Raw genomic sequence first — 23,409 nt, 5'->3', positions numbered from 1 at the left:
CTTTTTTGTCTCCAGGAAAGTAGTAGAAAATAAACCAAAGGGTGGATAAGGAAATAGAATGATAATAGGCCCAACAGGCACCAGAGATTGTAAAATAGTTGAGATACATTATGATTGGATTTAAAAAATGTAGTGATGTACAACAATTTTAATAACCATTTGTATGTCAAAGGTTTTAGTATTTTTAGAGTTTAAGGAATTTAGACACTCTCTTGAAAGGATACAGCCTCTTAGCGACAAGCATGAAAAGAAAATTAATTACCTCTTATCAACATAGAATTATTTTAAAACACTTCTTTCAAACATAAAACTAGACAGAAAAAATAAAACTCTGCCTATACTAAGGAAGTTCTCTGCCAAAGTACTGGCTTCTCATTTTACTGAGTCTGTTAGTCTAGGATACCTACAGTCAAAGCAGTTTTTAGAAATATTCTGATCATACTTAAAGTACAAAATACATATGAAATGACACAAGAAAAGACTCATATGTATATTTTGGAAATTTAAGAATATCTATAGTACAGTTAGCCACCTTAACTTAACTGCTTGAAGTACACAAACATAGTATTTAAGAAGACATTTTCTTCAGGTCTAGTAAGGCAGACTCTCTGTATATCATACACATGCATGACTTATACGCACAGGAGTTCAATTCTACACAGAGGGTCCACACAGGCTAACATGGATACACTCAGTTGTCATAAGTTCTCAACATTGCCCCCAAAGTGCCCCCTTACAGATTGGCTTAGCATGTCCCTGCCCAGTGAAACTTCTGAATTTACGTTAGGCAGAAAATTGTGTGACTATTTCAGCATAGATCCAATTATTTTCTCAGATATCTTTAAAAGGGGCTCAGTTGGAAGAGGATACGGGATGGGTAAGTTTGAGTCTCAGGAACATCAGATGGACAGAAGCTAAGTCCTTTAGGTTTATCGTTCTAATAATTAGTTTCGGTACAGAAATTGGGCTGGCACTGAGCAAAACTACGTGAAAGTGAGGCAGTAAAATGGGCAGCTTGAGTAGCTGGTGGAGAGAGACAGGAACCAACAAAACTGAGAGTGATCTCAGCTACAAAAAAGAAATTGTCTGTGTATTCCTTGAACATAAACATATCCACTACTGTGAGCCAGTGTTTAGAGAGAATGGTGTACTGAGAGGAAAAGCTAGAATTGGATTTGTGGCGTCTAAGTGTACTACGAGAAATAACTAAGAGACGGAAACTCTGAACTCGGCACTGAGAGAAATAACTAAGGGTTGGAGATGTGGAGACGGTACACACCAGTTGGTATGAATTGTATTTTGAATAATAATGAAGCAAAAGAGGAGAGAAAAGAAATTTGAAATTTCCTTTTGTGACACTAATCTTAGTATCACCATTTTGGACCATTTTCATATATTAAGTGTTGTTTCAAAAATCCACATCTTTCTTTTGAATTTGTGACTTAACACCATATGGCAGAGGAGAAGACATGATTTGAACTATATGAATGGCGGAAAGTGAAGACATTGAAGGGTTAGTGAAGAGACCACTAGTTTGACCTTTTCCTGTTTTGTTTTTCCCTCTTGGACTTTTATGAAAAGACAGAAGTTCTGTCCTTTGTCAGTAAATTAATTTAGTGTGCCTTGTTTAAAAGGCAGGCGACTGAGTGGCTAGCTCCTCCCTTTAGAATGTGTGACAGTCAAGTCAAAAGGAAGAGGCCATAAACCTCTACCACAAAATATTTTACTATAACGAAAAAATTATTTCTTTCAATTTTTGTTATTACATGTTTTAGGTCAATTAATCTAAATTGCATCCCAACTCTTAGTTATTACTTTGAACTTGTCTTTACTAATGACTGCCTAACCCTGCCATCAGCTCAGATGACTCCTCCAAAATTGTTTTTTTTTTAATTTAGGGTTCTGTTACGATGTCGCACCTTGAAAACTAAATATAATCAAACATGTCTCAAGTGATATCAATAATTAAATTTCTGGAAGCGTTCCAATTCGCTTGGTGTAACAAATTCAAATATAAATTTATTGCTAAGGGCAAAACCAAAGTAATGTCCTGCAGTGACCTGGAAATTTAGTTAACATAATAACTAACAAAAGTTTCTGAAAGAATAGACAAATTGCTCCCAACTGCACATGAAAAGGAATGACATAAGGTTAGACAAAAGATTTATGATCTAAGTGAATTTCTTTTGAAATGCAAACAACCTCAAGACTCTTTACAGCTCCCTTAGGGAAAATCTCCTGGGTGGTATCATTTGTGCTGCGGGGTCTTAGAATAGGCTGGTAGGGTGCTAATGGAAAGTATGACAGTCTTGGTGGTTGGGGATTAATATGTAGGAATCTCTGAAGCATTTACTGAAGACGCCCACATAAATCTCTACATCACTCCTTGAGAGGCATTTTCCTTGTTGCTGCTTTCCACTTGATGTTTTACACAGTTTTATTTTCAAGAAGTACCTGATAAGGAAACAGCCTCAACAGTTTCTACAGGCAGACACAATTCTGCTATGAGCACCTCAATGTTTCCATCGATTTATTGTAAAAATTCGCTTCACCATGATTGCCACAGCCACCATCAAATCAACAGTCAAAACTAAATGTTCATCGTAAGAAGATATTCAAACGACAGCAAAGCATATATGCTCATGCTTGGTTTTAAGTCTCTGTTTCTTGTTTTAATCATGAGAGCCTACTGTAGTTTCCTTCAGTCCTGTAGGTTTTTAATATAACTCCATGGAATCCTTATAGACCACTCAATATCCAGGGATAAGCTCTGACCTTTATGAGATCCATATCTGTATCATTATAAGCTGTATTATATCAGGGATGCTGGTATCCTCTTTTATTTTATTAGAGGGTTATGATATTAGAATAAGTCATGTACATTATTCATATGTAATGTAACAGATGAACCAGCTACCAGGGAGGACCACAACTTTCCAGTCTACACTTGGCCCCAAGGAAAAACTACTAACACTCTGACAGCTTTGCATAAATATAAGCATAATAGATTAGACCAGATGTGCCAATGAAAGACTATCAAAATAAACACCACTTCATATGACAGCTTTCAAAGTAACTTCATTTCACAGAATCTGAAACTTGAAGCCATGATTCTTCATCTTCTACAAAGGGCTCAGGCCCGATTATTGACACAAGAGCTGAAATCCCTGGAAAAGGCTTCTACATGAGCCAAGTAAGTAACAGAATGTCTGCTCTTAAGGAAACGAGTCTTCAGAAGTCACTCGTCCAGCTCTTTCATTTTACAGCTGAAGGAACTAAAATCCAGAAAGGCAATGTGTATTTTTAGAGGCAGACATGATTCCTGTTAAAGCCTGGCATGTAACAGCACTCAATAAAACTTTGTTAAGTGAATTGAACAAATCAATCATTTTTTCCCCATCTTTCTTCCAACCACTGAAGTTTCTTATGCTTAAGAGACCTATCCAGATATGGCTGCAAGCATTTTGACTATGATAATATATTTTGGTGTTTGTCTTGACATAAAAGCTGCTGTTATGAAGCAACAGCTTTTTAGGGGGGAAGTTAATGGATTTGTAACTAGAAGAATAGAGTCATACTGCTACTTATCAAACATTCAGATAAAAAACTAAATTACATCAGCAGTGAAAAATCATGTAGCTAGAACATCAATTCTAATTTAAAAGCCTTTCTGGAGACAAGGCAAAATATAATCCTATTCCTCAGTTGAAGCAATACTATTTCAAGGAAAGTTAATATAGAAGCCTGACAAACAATAATGTCAATAATCTCTTATATGTCTTTCTGATGACAATGGTGATGACAACATCATATTACAAAAAGAAATCTCAGAAAGAAACAAGTAGGAGGAATCCCCCTGAAGCCACCAACTCGGTCAGATCTCTTGTCAGGCTGATGGCCCAAACACTCAGAAAGCGACATCTCCAGGCAGCTGGCTTTGTGCATGTGAGAGGGGCCGATATTAAATTGTCAAAGTACTTCTTCCCAAGTTCATGCAGAAGCACACACATACAGATATGTAAGCACACATACCCCAGAGAGCACATACAGCAGCAAAATCGGACCATAAATCGAAAACCAGATTCTCAGTAGGAGGTGGCTACCTGGCATTCGCTAAGTTCCTTTAACTCTTTCAATATCATATGCCAGCAACTGTTAAAAGAAATCTTTGCCACATTTATGTCATCATGGTACTTTATTGACCTGCAGCTGTTAGAATAGCCCTTTAAGCTTTGGAGGGCTAGCCTAAAGACCATGAGGGTCAAACTGAGAACTCTAGTAAGAATATCAGTCAAGTACTGCTCTCCCACCCACTTAGTGTATTTAGTTAAGTGGGGGGAAAACTACAGCTAAGCTGGCTCAAAAGTCCTGTGGTGTGAACAAATGAGGCTAAGTCTCAGTTTTCTTACAGGACTAAAGTGAAGGAGGTAGGAAGAAATCAGAAATACTGCGGTGGCATAGTGGTTAAGTTCCCACGTTCTGCTTTGGTAGCCCTGGGTTCGTGGGTTCGGATCCCAGGTGCAGACTTACAAATGGCTCATCAAGCTACACTGTAGTAGTGTCCCACATACAAAATAGAGCAAGGCTGGCACAGGTGTTAGCTCAGGGACAATCTTCCTCAAGCAAAAAGAGGAAGATAGGCAACAGATGCTAGCTCAGGGCCAATCTTCTTCACCAAAAGTACCCCTCAAAAACAAAAAAATGCTCCCAAGCTCCCTGTGTTCTAAATTTGTAACCATTGTATTAAATAAACATTGTATCCTTATACGTAAAAAAAGAAATAATAGGTAAGAGCTACAAAGCAAAATGAGAAGCCCAAAGAATAGTCAATCACATGGCTCTATCTTTTGTTTTAGTATAACCAAGCTCACCAAACACACCTCTTTACGTCCTTACTCTCCTGCTTTTCTATCCTCTTACCTTTGCTTTCCTTTTCTTCTAGCAATTGAGGTAAATAAACAGAGAACTGCTCCCGAAATCCCCTAATTTATGAAGTGTGAACGCTTTTCTCAAGTTAAAAATGTTTGGCATACCCTCTCTATAGCCAGAAAACAATGATTAACATTAAATTAGTTAACACGGTTTAGTGGAAATGAAATAGATTCTGATATCAATCAGGCTCAGCAGTCATTTATTTTTATACTCTTTTATTGAAGTTACTTAATTTCTCAGAACCTCAATTTTTTGTTATTCATAATAGATAGTCTTTTCTCCATCTCTGCTCTAAGTCCTCCAAAATCTTTACAAAACCATCTGACATCTCGTCTACATTTTTCCTGGTTCTATCCATACGAGGTTTCTCACTTTCCTCCAACTCAGGCATGGGATGGAATATTTGTGGAACGTTTTACTCCTCTTCAAAATCTTGTATATTTTGCCTTCTCTGTTTTCTTAATTCGGTGACTATAAGACAACTGATAATTTCTTTCTTCTTTCCAGCAACTCTTTTTCCTACTGACGTTTTGGTGTAACACGTAGCACTGAATTCTATGCTAAGTATCATTGATTAGCTTATCTATTTATGAATTTGGCTCAAGATATTGGTCTGGATTTCATGGATGCTTGTATAAATATAGCTTGTAATGCATTTCAATCTTTATTATGGCTGTTGCTTTAGACTGAAAGTAACAGACTGATGAGCCAGTGATCCTTCAATTTGATTTAAGAGGCCAGCATCTTTATTTGTCTGTGTGTGTGTGTGTGTCTATTTATGGCTACTTGTTAATGATTATGGTGATTGGGTGGCTCCTGTAGGGGCCAACGTACATCTGAAAAAGTTGCCAAGATAGGTCATATGTTCAGTAATTTGGGGAGCTTCTAAGTTTGGAGATTATTTTGGATTTTGGGTTTTTTAATTGAATGTAAGAGAAAATTGATGGGGAAAATGGGCTAGTGGCATAAAAATTGAGATTTGGCTAATTCTTTCCTTTATTTTAAAACAGGAAAGCCATAAAAAGAGGAGTGTTAAGACTTCTTTCTCTCTAAGACTACATTAAATAAATCAGCAAAGGAAACGACTTAAGTCTTCTATTTACTGCCGTAGGCGGTTGTGTAAGTCTGGTTCTCTGATAACCTTTACTACATTTTGAGAGAGGCATTCTGTAACAAACAGCAATAAAACCAGGACTGAATTTTTTTTTTTTTTTTGAGGAAGATTAGCCCTGAGCTAACTACTGCCAATCCTCCTCTTTTCGCTGAGGAAGACTGGCCCTGAGCTAACATCTGTGATCATCTTCCTCTACCTTATATGTGGGACGCCTGCCACAGCATGGTGTTTGCCAAGCGGTGCCATGTCCGCACCCGGGATCCGAACCGGCAAACCCCGGGCTGCTGAGAAGCAGAACATGTGAACTTAACTGCTGCGCCACCAGGCCAGCCCCCAGGACTGAATATTTTTATTTAATATTTCCTCATAGAGGTAATAGTTATTAGGTATTGCTTTTAATATTTTCATGATAAAGAGTTATTTTTCAATTTTGATGTGATTCTAATTTTAAAAAGAATTTAAAATGCACTAGTATCTATATAATTAAATTTTAATCAGAAACCACTGGCAGTTGCAATAACAATTAAGAAAAGACAGTATCTAAATTCTAGAATTATTCTGGTTAAATTAATATAAATTTTAAAAGACTAATTTATGAATATGGTGTCTATCATTAATTTAAATCGACTTCTTATCCATGAGCTATATAATGAGATTGTAACAGTTTATCTTAAAAATACCATTCAGTTTTGAAATTCTAAAATGGGTCTTTTAAGGTAAACTTTTTCAATTGTAATTTTCTTTCATTTTAGTTTTCTTTGTATTTAGATATACGTGTCTATTTGTGTGTATGTACACATATAATAAACTTTTAAGTTAATTAGATTTGGAATGCATTTTACCATTATTTCACAAGGCTTCTACTAACTTTATTTATCTACTTGGTATTTAATCAGTAAAAGTTACTTTCATGTTTTGAATTTATAAAAACAGGTAATGGCTATATTATTTATCTAGGGTTGCCATAATAAAGTACCTCAAACTTGGTGGCTTAAAATTAGAAATTTATTCTCTCATGGTTCTAGAGGACAGAAAATCAAGATGTCAGCAGGGCCATGCTCCCTCCGAAGGCTCTGGAGAAGAATCCTTTCCAGCCTCTGGAGAGTCTGGTGGTCCCAAGCATTCCTTGGAGTATGACCACGTAACTCCAATCTCTGCCCCTGTCATCACATAGCTGTCTTCTCCCTGTGGCTTTTGTGTCTATGTCCAAATTTCCCTCTTCCTTTAAGGAGACTAGTCACTGTATTAGGGCCTATCCTAATCAAGTATGAATTCCTCTTAACTTGATTACATTTGCAAGGATCCTATTTCCAAAGGCCGTCACATTCTGAGGTTCCGAGGGGACATGTATTTGGAGGACACTACTCAAACCAGTACAGAAACATACAATAATCAATCAGAGCTTCTCTTCAGCCTGCAATAACCCTCATTACCATAATTAATTTACATAATTTCTTCCAAAAGCAAAGAAGTCAGCCTGAGGTGGATGTGAAATAGTAAACAGAGCTGGTCAACAAATATTTCCAGTTTTCTGCCATCTATAAAGTGGGAGTGGGGTGGATCTTGTGTCTTGCTTTGGCAATGAAATATAAGAAATAGTGATATTTGCTTCTAGCCAGAGGATTTAACCGCCATATTCTGCCTTTCTATTTGTTCCGAAAATGAGTAGTCTAGCAACATAGGTCCTGAAATGAGGATAACGTAGAATCAAGTCCCCAGCAGACCCACACAAGAAGAAATAACCCCTGTTGTTTGAGATATGGGAATTGTTTGTATTTGGAGAATATACCTTCTCAATGGAAGTGATGCAAAAATGATTCTTGGGGGCAAAAACCCAAAAATCTTACTCTTTTTATTTATAAAGTACATATATACATACAGTACATAAGCATATATGCAGTATATCTGTGGTATTAAAATTCCCTGGGGAGGTGATTAAAAAAAAAGTCTAAATGTCTAAAAATGTTCCCTAGGGAATGACATTGAAAAATAGGTTGGGAAACACGGCTGTTGAACAACCTAGCTGATCACGTGTGATACCACAGACTTTGTGGACACGACATATGAGTCTCAGCTTCAAACCATGACACTTTCCACATTTCTTCAGTTTGCTCTTTCATTAACTATTCTGAATTATGGGGCTAAAAATAATACCACCTTTATAGGCTTTGTGATAATTAAGACAATCAATATAAAAGTTTTATTGCAGTGCTAGCCACATAGTAATTGTTTTTAAAAAGTTAGATATTCTTAAAATTTAATTGTTATAATATTCATTGTGGTTTAATGTCCTGTGAAGAAATATATTACAGTATTTCCATTTAAACTTTAGGCAATATTCAAAGTAGCTGATTAGATTTGTCAGGATAGGCTAAGTGCTAAAACAGAGAGTACTAATACTTCAATAGTTTAACACATCACAAGTCATTTTTGTTCAACTCATAGTCTAAAGCATTTGGGAGAAAGTGAAATTGTCTCCTCTACACACTGATCCTGAGACTCATTGATTCCATTGGGTGGCCCAGTGTTTTCTACAGGATTTGGCCATCCAATGATGACAGAACAGTCAGAGCAGCGAAGATGGTATGGGAGGATCTTAGAGGCTAGACCTAGAAATGCCTATATTCTATTGGCCAGAACTCAGCCACATTATCTAACCTAACATCGAGGGGGCTGGGAAATTTGGCTAACTTCTTTGCGGAAGAAGGAAAGGAACTGATTCCAGGTTAACATAAAACCTTGTCTCTGCTACCGTGATGGAGATCTGTTACTCCCACTCCAATGACCCTAAGTGTTGGAAACCAATAAAAATGTACAATGAAAATGTACACTGTGCCACATCCTTTAAACGCATCATCCAAATGCCCTTCTGAGTAGGTCTCTTATTATCTTTGTTTTATAGTTGAGGCAATTGTTGAGATTACACTGTAGATGGTAGAACCAAGATTAGAATTCAGATCTGCTTAACCCAAAGCTCTAGTTCTTGGCATGTTTATTAGTTTCCCCATTTAGCACATATTCATTATTCTGTCTCCTCCTAGAGATAATGGAGTAGAAATGCTCCTTCACAGTTAGATTAGAGAAGACTAAAATTTTCCTGATGGCATATGAATGGTTTACTTAAAAATATTGCCAAATCCCTGGAAGTCTTTAAAATAAAATGTTTTCATCTCTTTTTGATAATTTAAACATGATTCAGAATGAAGGCTGGAAAATAGACGACCAGAACCCCTATAAATATTTCTCCAGGTTTGTGATATAATTTCTTTTTAATGTACGTGTTTGGTGGGAAGTGGACAAGGGAGAACCAAAATAATAGGTAAGTAATAAGCTGGACTTAAGCTGGTTGTAGAGACAAGCTAAAAATCCATCACACTACATAATTTTCATCGACCCTGTGTATACCAATGAGTACCTCAAACACTCATGTTTGCCAGATTGCTGAAGGAAAGATCATAGAGGAGTAGTCCTAGGAAAATGAGAATTTAAAAAATAGAGATTTGGTGAAACTATTCTCTCATTGCCATATATCTTATATTAGATACAAGGTACACATATTTAAATTTCATATTTTTATTAAATCTGTGGAAAAAGCCACTGAAAATAAAGAAAGTATATTAAAAATAAAAAGAAGCTAATGCGAGACGGGGTTGTACAATTTGTATCAAATTTTTCAAAAACTGCACTAGCATTTTTCAATTTCAACCATTTGGTCTCTTGGTCCCTTTACGTCAGTATTAGTATAAAATGGAAATGCTGAAATTACTTAGAGAACAAAACTCACTTCATTTCATACCTGTACTTCATTTTGCTAAGTAAAAGATTAATCAGTAGAAACTGCTTAAGAGAGACAGACTTTTCATCGAAGTTAAGATATTTTGATACGAAGTATTTTATGTTCCATATTATTCCTTCATTTGCAGATTTGTCTATAAACTTGGACCATGACAAATTTCTTCCATATATTTCATTTTATCACTTAAGGAGGAGAATGTGTATTTACATCTCTTTTATTTTGGTGAGGAAGATAGGCCCTGAGCTCACATCTGTTGCCAATCTTCCTCTTTTTGCTTGAGGAAGATTGTCCTGAGCTAGGATCCATGCCAATCTTCCTCCATTTTGTATGTGTGATGCCACTACAGCGTGAGTTAATGAGTGGTGTGTAGGTCAGCTCTCGGGATCCGAACCTGTGAACTCTGGGCCGCTGAAGCAGAGTGCACAAACTTAACGACTACACCACTGGGCTGGCCCCATATCTCTCAATTTTTTGCGCAAAATTATTTTACCTAGGCTGCTTGCTTGTACCTAACAACTAAAAACCTAACATTCATTGTAAAAAGGACTTCAAGTACTCCACAGGCAGTCAGAAGGTATTTATCAGGCAGAAATAAGATAATTTGGATATTGGAAGAAAATCAGAATCTGCTCCGAAACAGATTAGTTCTTCTGTACGATAGAACCACAGGCAGCTCAATTGGATTACATGTGCCCTTGGATTAATTCCATGATATTATTGTAAAGGAAAATAAGCAACTTCTTTCTAATTTGAAGAATCCGTTATTAAATATGTCTAAAAGACAACTCAGTGAGCAGATAACTATAAAAATCTGGGACCTATAGTACGATAAGACTTTTCCTGAAGCTTTGACAGTCCCTTCTTTTTAAGAACAACAAAAATTTTGCTTGGATTTTTAAAAAATCTTCCTATCAGGATTACAGTTAGGCGTTGCTAAAATTCAATTATACAAAGCCCAGACTGGAGCAGATGGACTTGGAATAGTTTGGCAAAGCACCAAAGGGATTTTCTTGGGTCCATGATATCGTGGTGTAAAAATAGCAGAAAGTGTATTATTTAACATCATTGAAATTAGGCTATATACTAAAAGAGGAACTTGAGGGCTTTAAATAAACATGATAAAATAAGGAGCAGAAAAAAGACCATGCACGCATACGAAGCCTAGCCTGTCATGGTTGGAGGCCACATAGATGGGGTTGCACTTGTAGATAATTTTTATTTTCATGAGGTTGACAACGTGGTTATTTTTAAAAACACTTCTCTAATCTAGATGAGAGGCTATCTTTGCTACCAATGAGCTGCTTTTTAACTTTTGGCAGAGGTTGAGATTTCACACATCACTAAGATGGAGGGGGGCAGGGAATGGAAAACCCCAGAATGAGGAATACTGACATTATGAAGATAAAATCTCATGAATGAACACTGAGATGCTGTTATTTGTTTTAAAAAATTCCAAATTTTAAGGGATACACACTTAGAGAAATTATCCTTTGCTATTATTTCTTACTTACGGTATTATTTTATTTATTCAAAAACTGGTTAGATTTGAAAGCATCACTGAACTTGTCAATCAAGATAAAAAATGATTTTCCCAATTGATTTTAATTCTAAAGAACGAAAAGTCCTTCTTCACCACAAGTGATGGCATTTAGCAGAAAACACTTTATTTTTGTGAAATATTGGTACATTTCAGTCAACTTAAATCTCAGATCTCTAAAAATGGAAGATTTTAATAACTCCATGTAATGTACTAAAAGTACAAATTATAGATACATAGATAGGCAGGCTTATCACATATACAGAATTATAGTAAATAATTGAAAATAAATTGATTGAAATCAGATGTTTAAGACATATTTCAGAAGAACAACATGCATTTTATCTTGGCTCCCTCAATTGTTTTTGGAACAGGATGGAGTGTAATAAAAAAAATAACCTAGGAGCGAATTAGTCACCTTTCTCTGCTCTGGATTTTTAACGCTTTACTTATTTTAATTGTCCCGTGTCCTTCTGTAGGTAATAACCCATACATTTCATCTAAATGTGGTGTTTCTGTATGGTATGGTAAGACAGTCTTAAACAGAAAAATTCAAACTGAACAGGTAACAAATGGTGATCTTTTGGCTTTAAAAAGATTCTTCAATTTTGAAAATAAAGCTGATTACGTATTTCTGTATGTTTTGGTGCACCAGGGGTTCTCTTAAATTGATCAATCAAAGCAATTTATTAAAGTGTTACAGCATTTCTACAATGTGGAAGATGTCTTAAAATAATCCTGGGAAGCACAGCCTAACAACTTGGGAGCATAGATTTTGTAGTCGGATCTGGCTTCAAAGGAAGATTGCACCTGTTATTAACTTGGGTTTGATATTTATCATCTGTACAATGGGAATAATTCAACCACATAAGGCTCTTAGAGGAATTAAATGATATAATGAATTTGTAAAATGAGAACAATCCCTGACACATAGCAGGCGTTCACCACATGGCAGTAGATATTAAAATTATTATCATGGATCAAAACTTTGATTTGCCTATATATACCACCTTGCAATTATAATGACAGGATGTTGGGAAGAGTTAAAAAAATGGATTGAGGGGCCGGCCCGAGGACGCCGCGGTTAAGTGCTCACGTTACCCTTCAGCGGCCCTGGGTTCGCCGGTTCGGATCCCGTGTGTGGACATGGCACCGCTTGGCAAGCCATGCTGTGGTGTGGTAGGCATCCCACATATACAGTAGAGGAAGATGGGCATGGATGTTAGCTCAGGGCCAGTCTTCCTCAGCAAAAAGAGGAGGATTGGTGGCAGATGTTAGCTCAGGGCTAACCTTCCTCAAAAAGAAAAAAACAAAAAAAATGGATTGAGGTTTTTCAATTTATACCAGATCCTTGAGGAATCTGGTATGGAAAAGAAATATTTAATATTTTATATCTATTTGTGCAGATTGCCTTCAGATGACTATTTCATGGTCTCCAAGACACGCCAACTAAGAAGCACAATCACAAAGAAGGCTATTTGATCACTTTATCCAAATTAGGGTTAATTATAGTCTCTTAAACACAGTCGTCTTTAGATGTATTAAAATATATATTTATCTGGTAGGCACATTTTGAGTACATAATAATACCATTCCAAGTTTTACATAAAAGGAGCCTAGATTTCCATGTACATTTGCTATTCAGCTGCTGCTTTAGAGAAGAAAAAATAATTCCTATTTGGAAAGATACTGAAGCCAAATGCCCATTTAATTTTCTGTATCTTCAACCTTCTGATTTGGTGGTGGTGGGGCTTCACTGAAAGCCATTTCTGGCTTTTCGTCTTAATGAAAACCTAAGAAATTTTTTTTTTTTTAGCTAAAGCACTGCTAGAATTGAATGTCCAACTTCTACTAGAACACTCAGGTTTTTAAGATTTTCCTTTAAGATAGAGTGAGAAATCCATTTCTTCCATAGACAATCAATGCTCACTGAAAACATGTTAAATTTAATGGAAATATACATGTTTCTCTAACATAGATCTTACAAATCTCCCAAAAGTTCGTGTCTTTGTTCCCCTTGGAATTAATGTTGTTGATATTACATTTCTGTCTGTTGACTCTTACTATCACTGTTGATGACTTAGCATGAGAGTTTTGCTCCTAATTTTAAACCATCACTTGATATGACTTTCTTACAAAATCATCAGTTTTCCTTGGTTACATTTCATATTAAATGAGATGCTGACAAGGTATTCTTTTTAAACATCATTTATGAACTCATCTTCAAGAAAAGCAGAAAACATGGACCTCCAAATTCCTTTGTTATGGGCATTATTACATAATGTAGGTAATGTATGGCAAAAAGGCGACACCAGACTGAAATCACTGGTGTGCTTCATCAGTTTTAGCAGGTAAAGTAATTATGAATGGAAAATGATGATGCTTGGCCCCAAATGCCAAGTAAATATAACCAAAGAGATGTTTCTCAAAGAAACCTTTCCTCCTGTGAGGTCATTTGGTCATACTCTACACAAGGACAACTTTTCTGTGGGATATGAGGCAATGTTTTTGTGCTCTGGAGGACAACAGCAATTAGTAGGCCATTCTCTTCTGACCAATCTCCCCCTACTTCCCACACAGCCCCTTTCTACCTTTGAGTGATTTTGCAGATCACTTAAGGAATGTCATCGGAGATGGTGAGTGTTAAACAAGTATAAAATTGTATCTATCTTTTGCCCCATAACTGAATAGCCATGAGAAAACTCTTCCAGATGAAGTTCCAACATCTTCCTTTCTGAGATCTATCTTAAACTTAATAGGATTTGTCTATATGCTTTGTTAATTTATGCATTATTTTATTAGGGAAAGTCTATTTTCAGAATATTTTTTATTGCACCTATCTAAGGAAATTTGACCCAAATCGAGATTGGGGGCAGGAGGTACACTATTTAGAGGAAGGATGTAGATTTGTAATCTCTGACTTTAAATGTAGCCCAAAAGTTTCAAATGAAAGTTTTACAGAATTATCAATTATTTTCCAGTATTACAGATAGATAAGAGAGATGTTAATCCAATGAATTTTGGGGTTTTCCAAGACCACAATATTATCTAGTTTAGATTTAGTCCTTTGGGAAAAAAATGCATGTGAATTTTGTTTAGTTTTTTTCAGAGAGTGGCAAAACAATATCACATTCAGAATCATTACTATGAGAATTCAAGTGATTTAACTTAAGCACACTATTGCACTTCTTTAAAAACAACTAAATAATGTAGGTCAAAAGTGTGCTGAAATTACTCAATGCCTTGCCAGAAGAGTGGCTTGTTTTATTCTTTTGCAAGACTACCATAATTTTCAAGCATGCTGAGGGGCAAGTCTCCTAATTGCTTGAGCGTCGCTGATCATCTTTTGGAAACACATGATATCATGTCCATAATAGGCAGGGGAGAGCTAAATTAAGTGGGAACACCAAAATGTATCCACCAAACAAAAGGCTCTTCCTCAAACTGCCTCAAATGGAGAGAATCTTTCCTAATATTTTCCAGTAGGGGGAACTAGAGTCTCACCATCCAGCGTTTAGCTGGGCTCGGGGACATGCGTGAGTTCCTATAACCCGCCTTCTAATCACCCGAACAAGCATCAAACAGCTACCAGCTAGCCTGTGATCACACGTGGGCCTGGCCACACCGGCCACACCGGCCACACCGGCGGCACCGCAGACGCTGGCATCTCTTTGATCTAACGTGGCCTTCCTTAATCATCCCCGGTTCTGAATGGCATTCGCTTGGTGGGTTTTGCCTTAATTCTCAGGGTTTTGTCGTCTTTAGGCTGGAATCCGGCTCTTTTTGAGCTTCTATTAGCTCAGTTGGGTTTTTAGCTTTCCTTGAACCTGCGTTTTCCGAATTTCCTTTCAGAGGTGCTAGTCTGGAGGGCAAGGGCTTCAGGCATCTTTCCCTTCCCCCAAGGTCTCTCATGCCCCGTCCCCATATTAAGCGCCTTCTGCTCAACTCCCTTGCATCCCACAATCCCACGTCTAACTCATCTTTCAGGGGTCAGAAGGCAACTGAGTAGCAGAAGAGGGGATGCCACCCCTTCCCCTCCTCCTCCCCCCGGGATTCCTCAGGGGGCCATAGATCTTGGCTAAAACGAGCCGGTAGAGGCTACAGATTTCTGTACACCCCCCTCTTTTTATCTTGTGCCTTTTTAACGCCATAGGAAGCAGCCCCCACCCCCCAACCTTTCCGCTCCAAAAGGTGATTATATTTTGTTTCCTTTCCTTTTCTCCCTCCCGCTCAGCTTCTCATTTTGCTAAAAGGTGAAGAGTGTTTGTGTGATTTTAACGGGTAATGAGGCTGCGCCCCGGGTCCTGGAGGATGATCTTTTTCCAGAAAGAGCGTGCATCTCCGGCAGACGGAGGGATGAATAATTAGGAAGGGCTTCCATGAAATCACTCACCGAGAAAATTACCTGCCCATTAAACGGGACGCGGCGAGGAGCAGGGGGCTAGCACCCACCTATCCCCTCCCGAGGCGACAGGGGGTGGGGGCGAGGAGGCGCGGAGTAGGGGAACCAGTTAACCCGGGCCCTCGGCTCCGAATTTGTTAATTTCCGCCCCCCTGGGACTCTCTGCTCTCCAGCCGCCCCCCACCCCTACCCCCACGGCCCAGCGGGCTGGCGCCCCCTGCACCGACGGGTGGCGGAGTGTGGAGGTGGAAGGCTCAGAGCACCCCCTCATTCCCTCCCGCCCCCCTCCCCGGGGCAGACTCCAAGCAGCTTTCATTCCTCCCCTCCCCTCCCGCCTCCTCGCCTTCCCTCCTCTAAGTCCTTCCACCCGCAGCAGCTGCAGGAGGAGGCGGACGCTCTGCTCTCGGGCCCCGGAGCAGCGGCGGCTGGACCCGGGCGCGCGGCTGCACCGCGCCTGGCGGCTGGACTGCGCGCTCCCTTTCTCTCCCGCTCCCGGCTCCCGGCTCCCTCGCCCCGCTCCGCTCTCGCCCGCAGCCGCCCGGGTCCACAGTGGCTCAGAGGCGGCCGTGCGGGGGTGGCCGCAGCCTCAGCCCTGCCCCTCCCACCCTCCTTCCTTCCCTCCCTCCCTGCAGCCCCACCGAGTAAGAGTTCGGATTCTCCACCCGAGTCGTCTTGATTTCCCTTTGCCTCTCTTTGGCAAACCAGAGAGGTGGAGGGAGGCAACGAGGCTGCAAAGGAGAGGCCCGCCAAGTCCGTCCGTCTGCAAAGTGTTGCTTTGACACATCCTTATTATGGAAGTTAAGTAAAAAAAAAAAACTCTGGACGTGGAGCTGCTACCGAGAAGGAGACCGGGGGAAAGGCAACCAGTAGGCAGGCCAATGGTTTTTCGGCAGCGCGCTGGCAAGTTTGTGGAACACTTTCTAGGAATTAGGTCTTTTTCCTCCCCCTTCATCTTCTTGACTTCTGAAGAAAGAACTTGGCTTTGGATTGCAATGGAGCCTGAGGACAGAGGGTTAGACACACTTGAATAATCCCTCCGGCTGGGCTGAATTTGTAGGAAGCCAGAGTGTGGAAATACAGCAGCCTTGGGGGTGCCCTGTTAATTTGGCTGGATCTAAATGTGCCCCATTCAAGACCTCTCCACTAACCCCTTCTGATCTTGCGATTTGCTGTTCTTGACTTTAATTAGCATCTGGGAACGTCTGAACTTTGGACCTACCTCTTTTTTTGATACTTATTTTTGTACTTTTGCTCTCTGGGATTGGTTTCTTAATCTGGATCCTTTTTAATATGTCAAAATGAGTCGGCTGATGTTTACACAACTACTGCTCTGTGGATTTTTATATGTTCGGGTTGACGGTAAGTTAAACATGCTTTTACCCTTTTTCTCCCCCAAAACATTTTTTTCCGAGTCGAACGTGGGCTATAAATAAAATGACATTATGACTGTTCGTTCCTTTTGGCCTGGCACGGGGCTTTTTGGGGGCAGAGATTTTAAGTCTTTTGTCTCTAAACTGCTCCAAGTGGGACGTCTTCGTAGTCCCCTATTGTTGTTATTGTAATTTACTTAATTAATTGAGGAGTTGGCTAATCACTGATGGGCTCTCAATTTTGTTAGAAAAAAATATTGAAGTAAGTGTCTTGAACGAGTCTAGTACTCGTGTCTGCTGTCTCTTTGGTGTTTGCTCTTGTATCTGAACTTTGGCTTAGAAATTCAAGTGAAGAAAAATAGTAATAGACACTCCAGTGAAGGTTCAGTGGGTTAGGAATTTGAGACAGGGCATCTCAGGGATCAGTGTGTATCACCTGCATGCTGCTAAGTGCTCTCCGAGAGGGAAATCAGAATGAGAAATTTAGATCAGAGGGAGAAAACTGTCAAAAGTAAGACTGGGCGAGGCTCCAGGAAGGGGGTGAGGAGATCTCTGGGCTGGCTGCAGGACTCAGCTCAGTCCCCACTGGCAGACACAATGGGGATCTGAAACAGGTGCTGTAGGTGTCTCCCTCTAGGTTGAGTCTGTCTGTCAAGCAGACAGCATTCTGCCTCTGATTCTCTTGTCTTTTGTTCAGATTTGGTTTCCCGGGATATTGTCACAAGATGTCAGTTTCTTGCTAACTGAGGATTGCAAAATCCTTTTTTGTAGCTGTTTTGAATGACGAGTGGAAGTAATCATTAACATGGGTTTTTGTTTGTTCAGAAGAAGAAAGTCGAAAGAACATGTAGTATTAACCTTCTAGGGACTTTAATTTTTACATCAATGGAAAGACTTGGTCTCAAGAGAGGACTAAAGCATGTTTATTCTCCTGAAAATGTGGTTTGTAGTATTTTAGATTTTTAATTACTGTACTTGTAAAGAATCTGAAGAGTGTTAGTCCAAATATTTGAGCCATCATAGTAGCTTGTTGCTGCATAAACTTTCTTCCAGCATTTGTGTTGTGGACAAATTCATTATTTGGGACACTGCCTATTTTTGCCCGCCTGTAGGAGCTAACTTTGTTCCTGGCAGCTGCTGCTGCATGGAACCCAATGTAGCAGACTCGAAAAGGAAGCCTTTCTACAAACATGAGGCGATACAGATGAGTTTACCTACTGTCAAGTGGCTGTTTTCAATCATGGACTACATGAGTACCTTTGCCCTCCAGCAACAGTAGGCAAGGCGTTCATGTGGCCACACTGCTTCTATTTATTTTTCCTCGTATAAGTAGTAGATGTTTTGGAATTAATCACTGGGAATTCTAATTTGGCAATATCTATATCATATCCAATTATTCGCTATGTATTTTCTTCTTCCATACATTTACCTTCATAATACATTTACATTGCCAGAACAAAAAGGGTTTCATAGTTGTCCCAATTGTGTCTGATTATCATGATAAGAAGACTTTGATATAACTTTTTGGATAATATATCCTGGTAAACCATGAATTTACATATTTCAATAGCAGAAATGCATGTATAAACTATATGTTAGACTACAGAATTATCACCAAGTTTTTTTTTTTGAATCAGTGTGTAGCTAGGAGGAATACAATTAAATTGCTCAGTGAAAGTGACAGAGGGAATCAGAAGAGCTTGGTGTTACAGAATGTAATTAACGTACCAGGGTGTTTGGAGATAGAGGAAACAAATGCAATTAAGCAGCTTGCTGGAACAGCAGCAGCAAGACGTTTCTCTCCTGCCTCCCTCCCTCCTATCTTGCCCTCTCTCCCTTCTTTCCTTCCTTCTCCCCTAACCTCGCCCCTCCTGCCCCAGAGACACACCTCGGACCTTTGTTCTGATTTAATATCGTAGGATAAGGGGGAAGTTGGTGTCTGGACCACAGTTATGCAGCAAAATTTGTAGTAATGTAGTTACAAATGCCCAGAGTTGAAAAGGTAATATTAAATTTTTGTGTGTGTGAAACTAGCTTTTATATTTAGCGTCTGCTATGTCAAAAGCAAAGGAAACTGTGAATACTTACTGAATTAGTATGTAAATCAGACATTTGACATTGGCTTGCCTTTGGTTTACTCCAGAATGATGACAACCTCTCCATGGGGATTGTAGAAAATTTGGGATGTAGACAATACTGCCCTCTAGGCTGTTTCAACACACTGGGACTGACTATTCACATATATAATGAGGGGTTTGGTTTGTAGGATCACAGCTTTCTTACTCTTCCAGGATTCTCTGACTTCTGTTTACTTATTATCCTTCTTAGAAATGTGTGTGCATTCTCCCCATGAATTTCAAATTTAGAGAAGCTTGTACCATTTCAAAGATATACTGACTGTGCTTGTGCTAGACCCAGAAATTAATTTTATTCAGTGACAAATGATACATAGATTTGCATTGAAATTTGCTCGGTGGGTTATTTATATGTGCATTTTTATAGTATATGAAAAATGTTAGAGTTTCGCCTCCTCATAGAAGATATGTGCTAATATTATTTATGATTGCTCAGTATCTTGTGTCTGTAGGAATCCATAGAGAATAAATGTTGTTAGTGGAGAGCTACTGACAAACTTTTCTATTTGCGATGTAAATAAAGAGTTTTTCATTTGATATGGATTAATTAACCAAATGCAGGTTTTTCTTTACTATTATATAGGAGACTATGCATTGAGCTTAGCCTTTGTTTTCAAGATTGTCTTTATTTTTAAATGAGCATAGGGTTTTCCAGTCATTTACAGGGAACTAATAGGAACCAGGCAAGACTTTTTAATTACATCTATATCCCATACATTGTGTCAGTTCAGCAATTTTACAATACTTGCCAAAAAACGTTTTTAAAATGAGAATAGTTTTATCTTTAATCCTTGACTATTCTTAAATGAAAATGGCACACGTGATATTTGGGGAGATAAAGAGCGTATGTGCTCGTGGTGCAGATGTATAATCTTATATAGGTTTATACACTTTGCTAAAGTGCTTCTTTCAGTAATGGGCTCATTATCGTAGCCATATGTAGTCCATTTCAGAACTTAAATTGCATATAAGTAACCTGAAATTTGTTCTTCCAACTATGCAGTAATATCACGTTTGAATTGGCTTTGTTTGAATAACCTTTGATTCGAGGCAACACGTGGACCATAAACCAAAAGGATTTCTTAGAACATCAAAAAAGAATATCTTAAAGAAAAAAAAGTCATGATTATACAAAAAGAACAATTCTAGTCATCTCATCCCTGAGCAGCCTGCGTACGATAGCATCTTTGACCATAAAAACGTGGATATGTAAGCACATTGCATAAATTTGGATACACAGATAGTAATGAAGGGAGCTTATGTGTGTGGGATGTGTGTGTCTAGTAATATCCGCTTCCGTATTTCCTGCAATCTATAGGAGATCCATTTACTTCCCAGGTGCACTTTTGGTTTTTGAGTATTAGAAAGACTTTCTTTTTATTTATTTCTCCTCCTACTCCTCCGCTTCTTCCTCTTCCTCCTTCATTTCTTCCTTCTACTCCTCCTCCTCTTTTGGATTTGGAGGAAGGAATTAGGAAAACATTTGGAGAGTGAAGAAGATAGGTGAGGGTGTTTCTAGAATAACAGTTTAGAAAATCTGCATCTAGAGGAGATATGTTAATAATGTTTTACCTTTGAAAATTTTCAATTGGGATCTTGACTTTGTCATTTTTCTTTTACAATACTATTTAGCTTTATGCAAACATATTTTGTATAGATCTTATCTTTTCACAGTTTAGGCAAATAGAAATTTATAGATCTGAGTTCAAGCAGACAATAGAAACTTACAGAGTGCCATTTTATAGATTTATTTTTTTTGGTGAGGAAGATTGGCCCTGAGCTAACATCCTAGCCAGTTTTCCTCCACTTTATCTTTGGGATGCCACCACAGCATGACCCAGTGAGCAGTGTGTAAGTCTGTGCCTGGCATCTGAACCCGCGAACCCCAGGCAGCGTGTGAACCCAACTACCTCACGACTGGGCCAGCCCCTGTAGATTTATTTTAAAAAAAATTAAGTTTTTTATAGTGTCTCCAGGTATAGACCTATTAACCTAAATCAAAACATTGATATTGATATTCTTCTTTTTAATTATTGAATAAAGAATGAATGAATGATTACGTAAAGGTTTGTGTGTGTGCGTGTGTGTGTGTGTGTGTGTGTGTGGAGGAAGATTGGCCCTGAGCTAACATCTGTCCCAATCTTCCTCTGTTTTATGTGGGACACTGCCACAGTGTGGCTTGATGAGTGGCGCTAGGTCTAGATCTGCCCCTGGGATCTGAACATGCAAACCCCAGGCTGCCGAAGTACAGTGAGTGAACTTAAGCACCATGCCACCGGGCCGGCCCCGATAAAGCCTTTTAAGGGGAAATTCCCATAAACTCTTTCAATGTTTCAGCAGTACTTATTACCTCCTGGAAGTAGGTGTATGTGTGTGTGTATATAAGCAGCTGTGAAGGGACTGACACTTTATAACCTACTTGTAAGCTAAGAAGTTAGAGTGCCACAACTTATGAATGCTGGCAGAAGACGTGAGACTCCTGGGTCAGAGATGATGGACTTCATTAGTCATGTCACAGCAAGCAACATGACTTCATGTTTGTGTCAATTTGCCTTTCTCCTGAAGTCCCTTGGGGGCTAGGTGGTGGGGTGTAGGTAGATGACGCACACACAGTGGGTTAGCCTCACAGCTGAGGAACCCTGAGCTTGGGAACCCAGGTATTTTAAAATGGGCAGTAAGGGAATCTGCCTGACCTTTGCCCTGGAGAAGACATTGTCTTGACTATATTGGGCAGTAGGCAAATCTGCCTTCTGCTCTCAAAGGAGACCATCTCTATTTTGGAAGACTGTTTGCTATATAAACATCCTTGACGAGATAGTTTGGGATAAAAGAGTACTTAGTGCCTCTGCTAGCAAGATGTGTGGAAACATGAGAGACTCAGAGAATTTTAGAGAATTTTCTCCCAACACTAGAGAGGGAGGGATATTAATTTGTTTTTTATCTCTCTTCCACTGAGCTCCTGGGGCAGGGACGTAGCTCTTTCTGTCATGTTTCCCAATGCTTTTCCAGTGCCTAGAGCACTGGATGACACATAGCAGATATTCAAATATTGGTAAAGACATGAAAATGTGCTTATGGAGTGCTTTTGAGGTGTTTATTTTCATAGCTTAGCCCAACACATGACCATTTGAACTAGATCTATTTATTTATTTATTTTTGTGTGTGCATGCATATATGTATATATGTGTGTGTGTATGAGTGCAAGTATATATATATAGAGAGAGAGAGTTATCAAACACATATATTTTGACACAAATGGCGTCATGATTTCTGGTGATTCAGGATTGTGCCTTTCACCTGGCAGGAGATATAGAATTGACCATTTGCTTCGATATACCTCTTTTCCACCTAACCAAGAATATTTTGTGTTTTTTTATAATGGTGGTTTTCAGGGCCGCTCTTCCCCTCTCCCCATCCTCACACTGCGGTGTTTTTCAGCACACTATTGAGTAGTGTGTATATTTTGACAGGGCACTCCTTCACATGATTCTGATGTGCCTTGGTAGGACCATACACACTCCCTCCACGCTAAGGAAGGTTGGCTTGTGTGATGATATTTAGTCCAGAAATTGAGGCTTTTCTGTACACTTAGGGCAGCTTTCCATTTAAGCTTTAGCAACAAATAAAAATGATTACTCTAGTTCAGAGGTAGAATTAAATAGATTACTTCTAAAATTAATCTCCAAATGCATAGCTGTCTAATAATTGAAAAAGAAGAGGAAGATTAAATGTAATATCCCCAGTAATGGGCATTGTCCTATAATGGGCATTGTCCTACATTATCTGCTGTCGCAGTCATCATGTCCAGGGCCCTGTTTCTCATCACTGACACTAAACTGAGGTATACTCAGGGTATAGTAAGGCAGGTAGGCCTCTCATTATAGACCTTTTGATTTTAAGAAAATAACTTGAAGGAAACTTCACTGGAAAATTTATTTTTTAAAACTGAGATAAAGGCCAATGTAGACACTCTCTAAATTTTGCTACTTAAATATTTTTTCCCTAATAATTTCATTGAGATATAGTTCGTATACCATATAATTCACTCATATAAAGTATACCATTTCACTTTTTTTTAGCATATTCACAGAGTTGTGCAACCATGGCTACATTCAAATTTTAA

The 23,409-nt window shown here is 38.7% G+C and overlaps 1 protein-coding gene across 36 annotated transcripts in view; it reads left to right on the top strand.

The window, feature by feature from the left end:
- The window catches only part of ROBO2 (roundabout guidance receptor 2), a 1,565,981-nt gene that overhangs the window by 982,267 nt on the left and 560,305 nt on the right, over nucleotides 1–23,409 (top strand). For 7 of the 36 annotated variants that reach the window (XM_070597588.1, XM_070597574.1, XM_070597573.1 and 4 more), the window contains exon 1: nucleotides 15,515–17,140. The exons of the other annotated variants lie outside the window; for them this stretch is intronic. In XM_070597588.1, coding sequence (XP_070453689.1) covers nucleotides 17,080–17,140 — 61 coding nt within the window. In that variant the 5' untranslated portion in view covers nucleotides 15,515–17,079. Of the gene's footprint in view, nucleotides 1–15,514; nucleotides 17,141–23,409 lie in introns of those variants that run through there. 36 annotated transcript variants of the gene reach the window in all.

Source organism: Equus przewalskii, chromosome 27, assembly GCF_037783145.1.
Source record: "Equus przewalskii isolate Varuska chromosome 27, EquPr2, whole genome shotgun sequence".
Classification (NCBI taxonomy): Eukaryota; Metazoa; Chordata; class Mammalia; order Perissodactyla; family Equidae; genus Equus; species Equus przewalskii.
The sequence above is the reverse complement of the archived record's forward strand: the minus strand, read 5'-3'. Positions and strand labels throughout refer to the sequence as shown.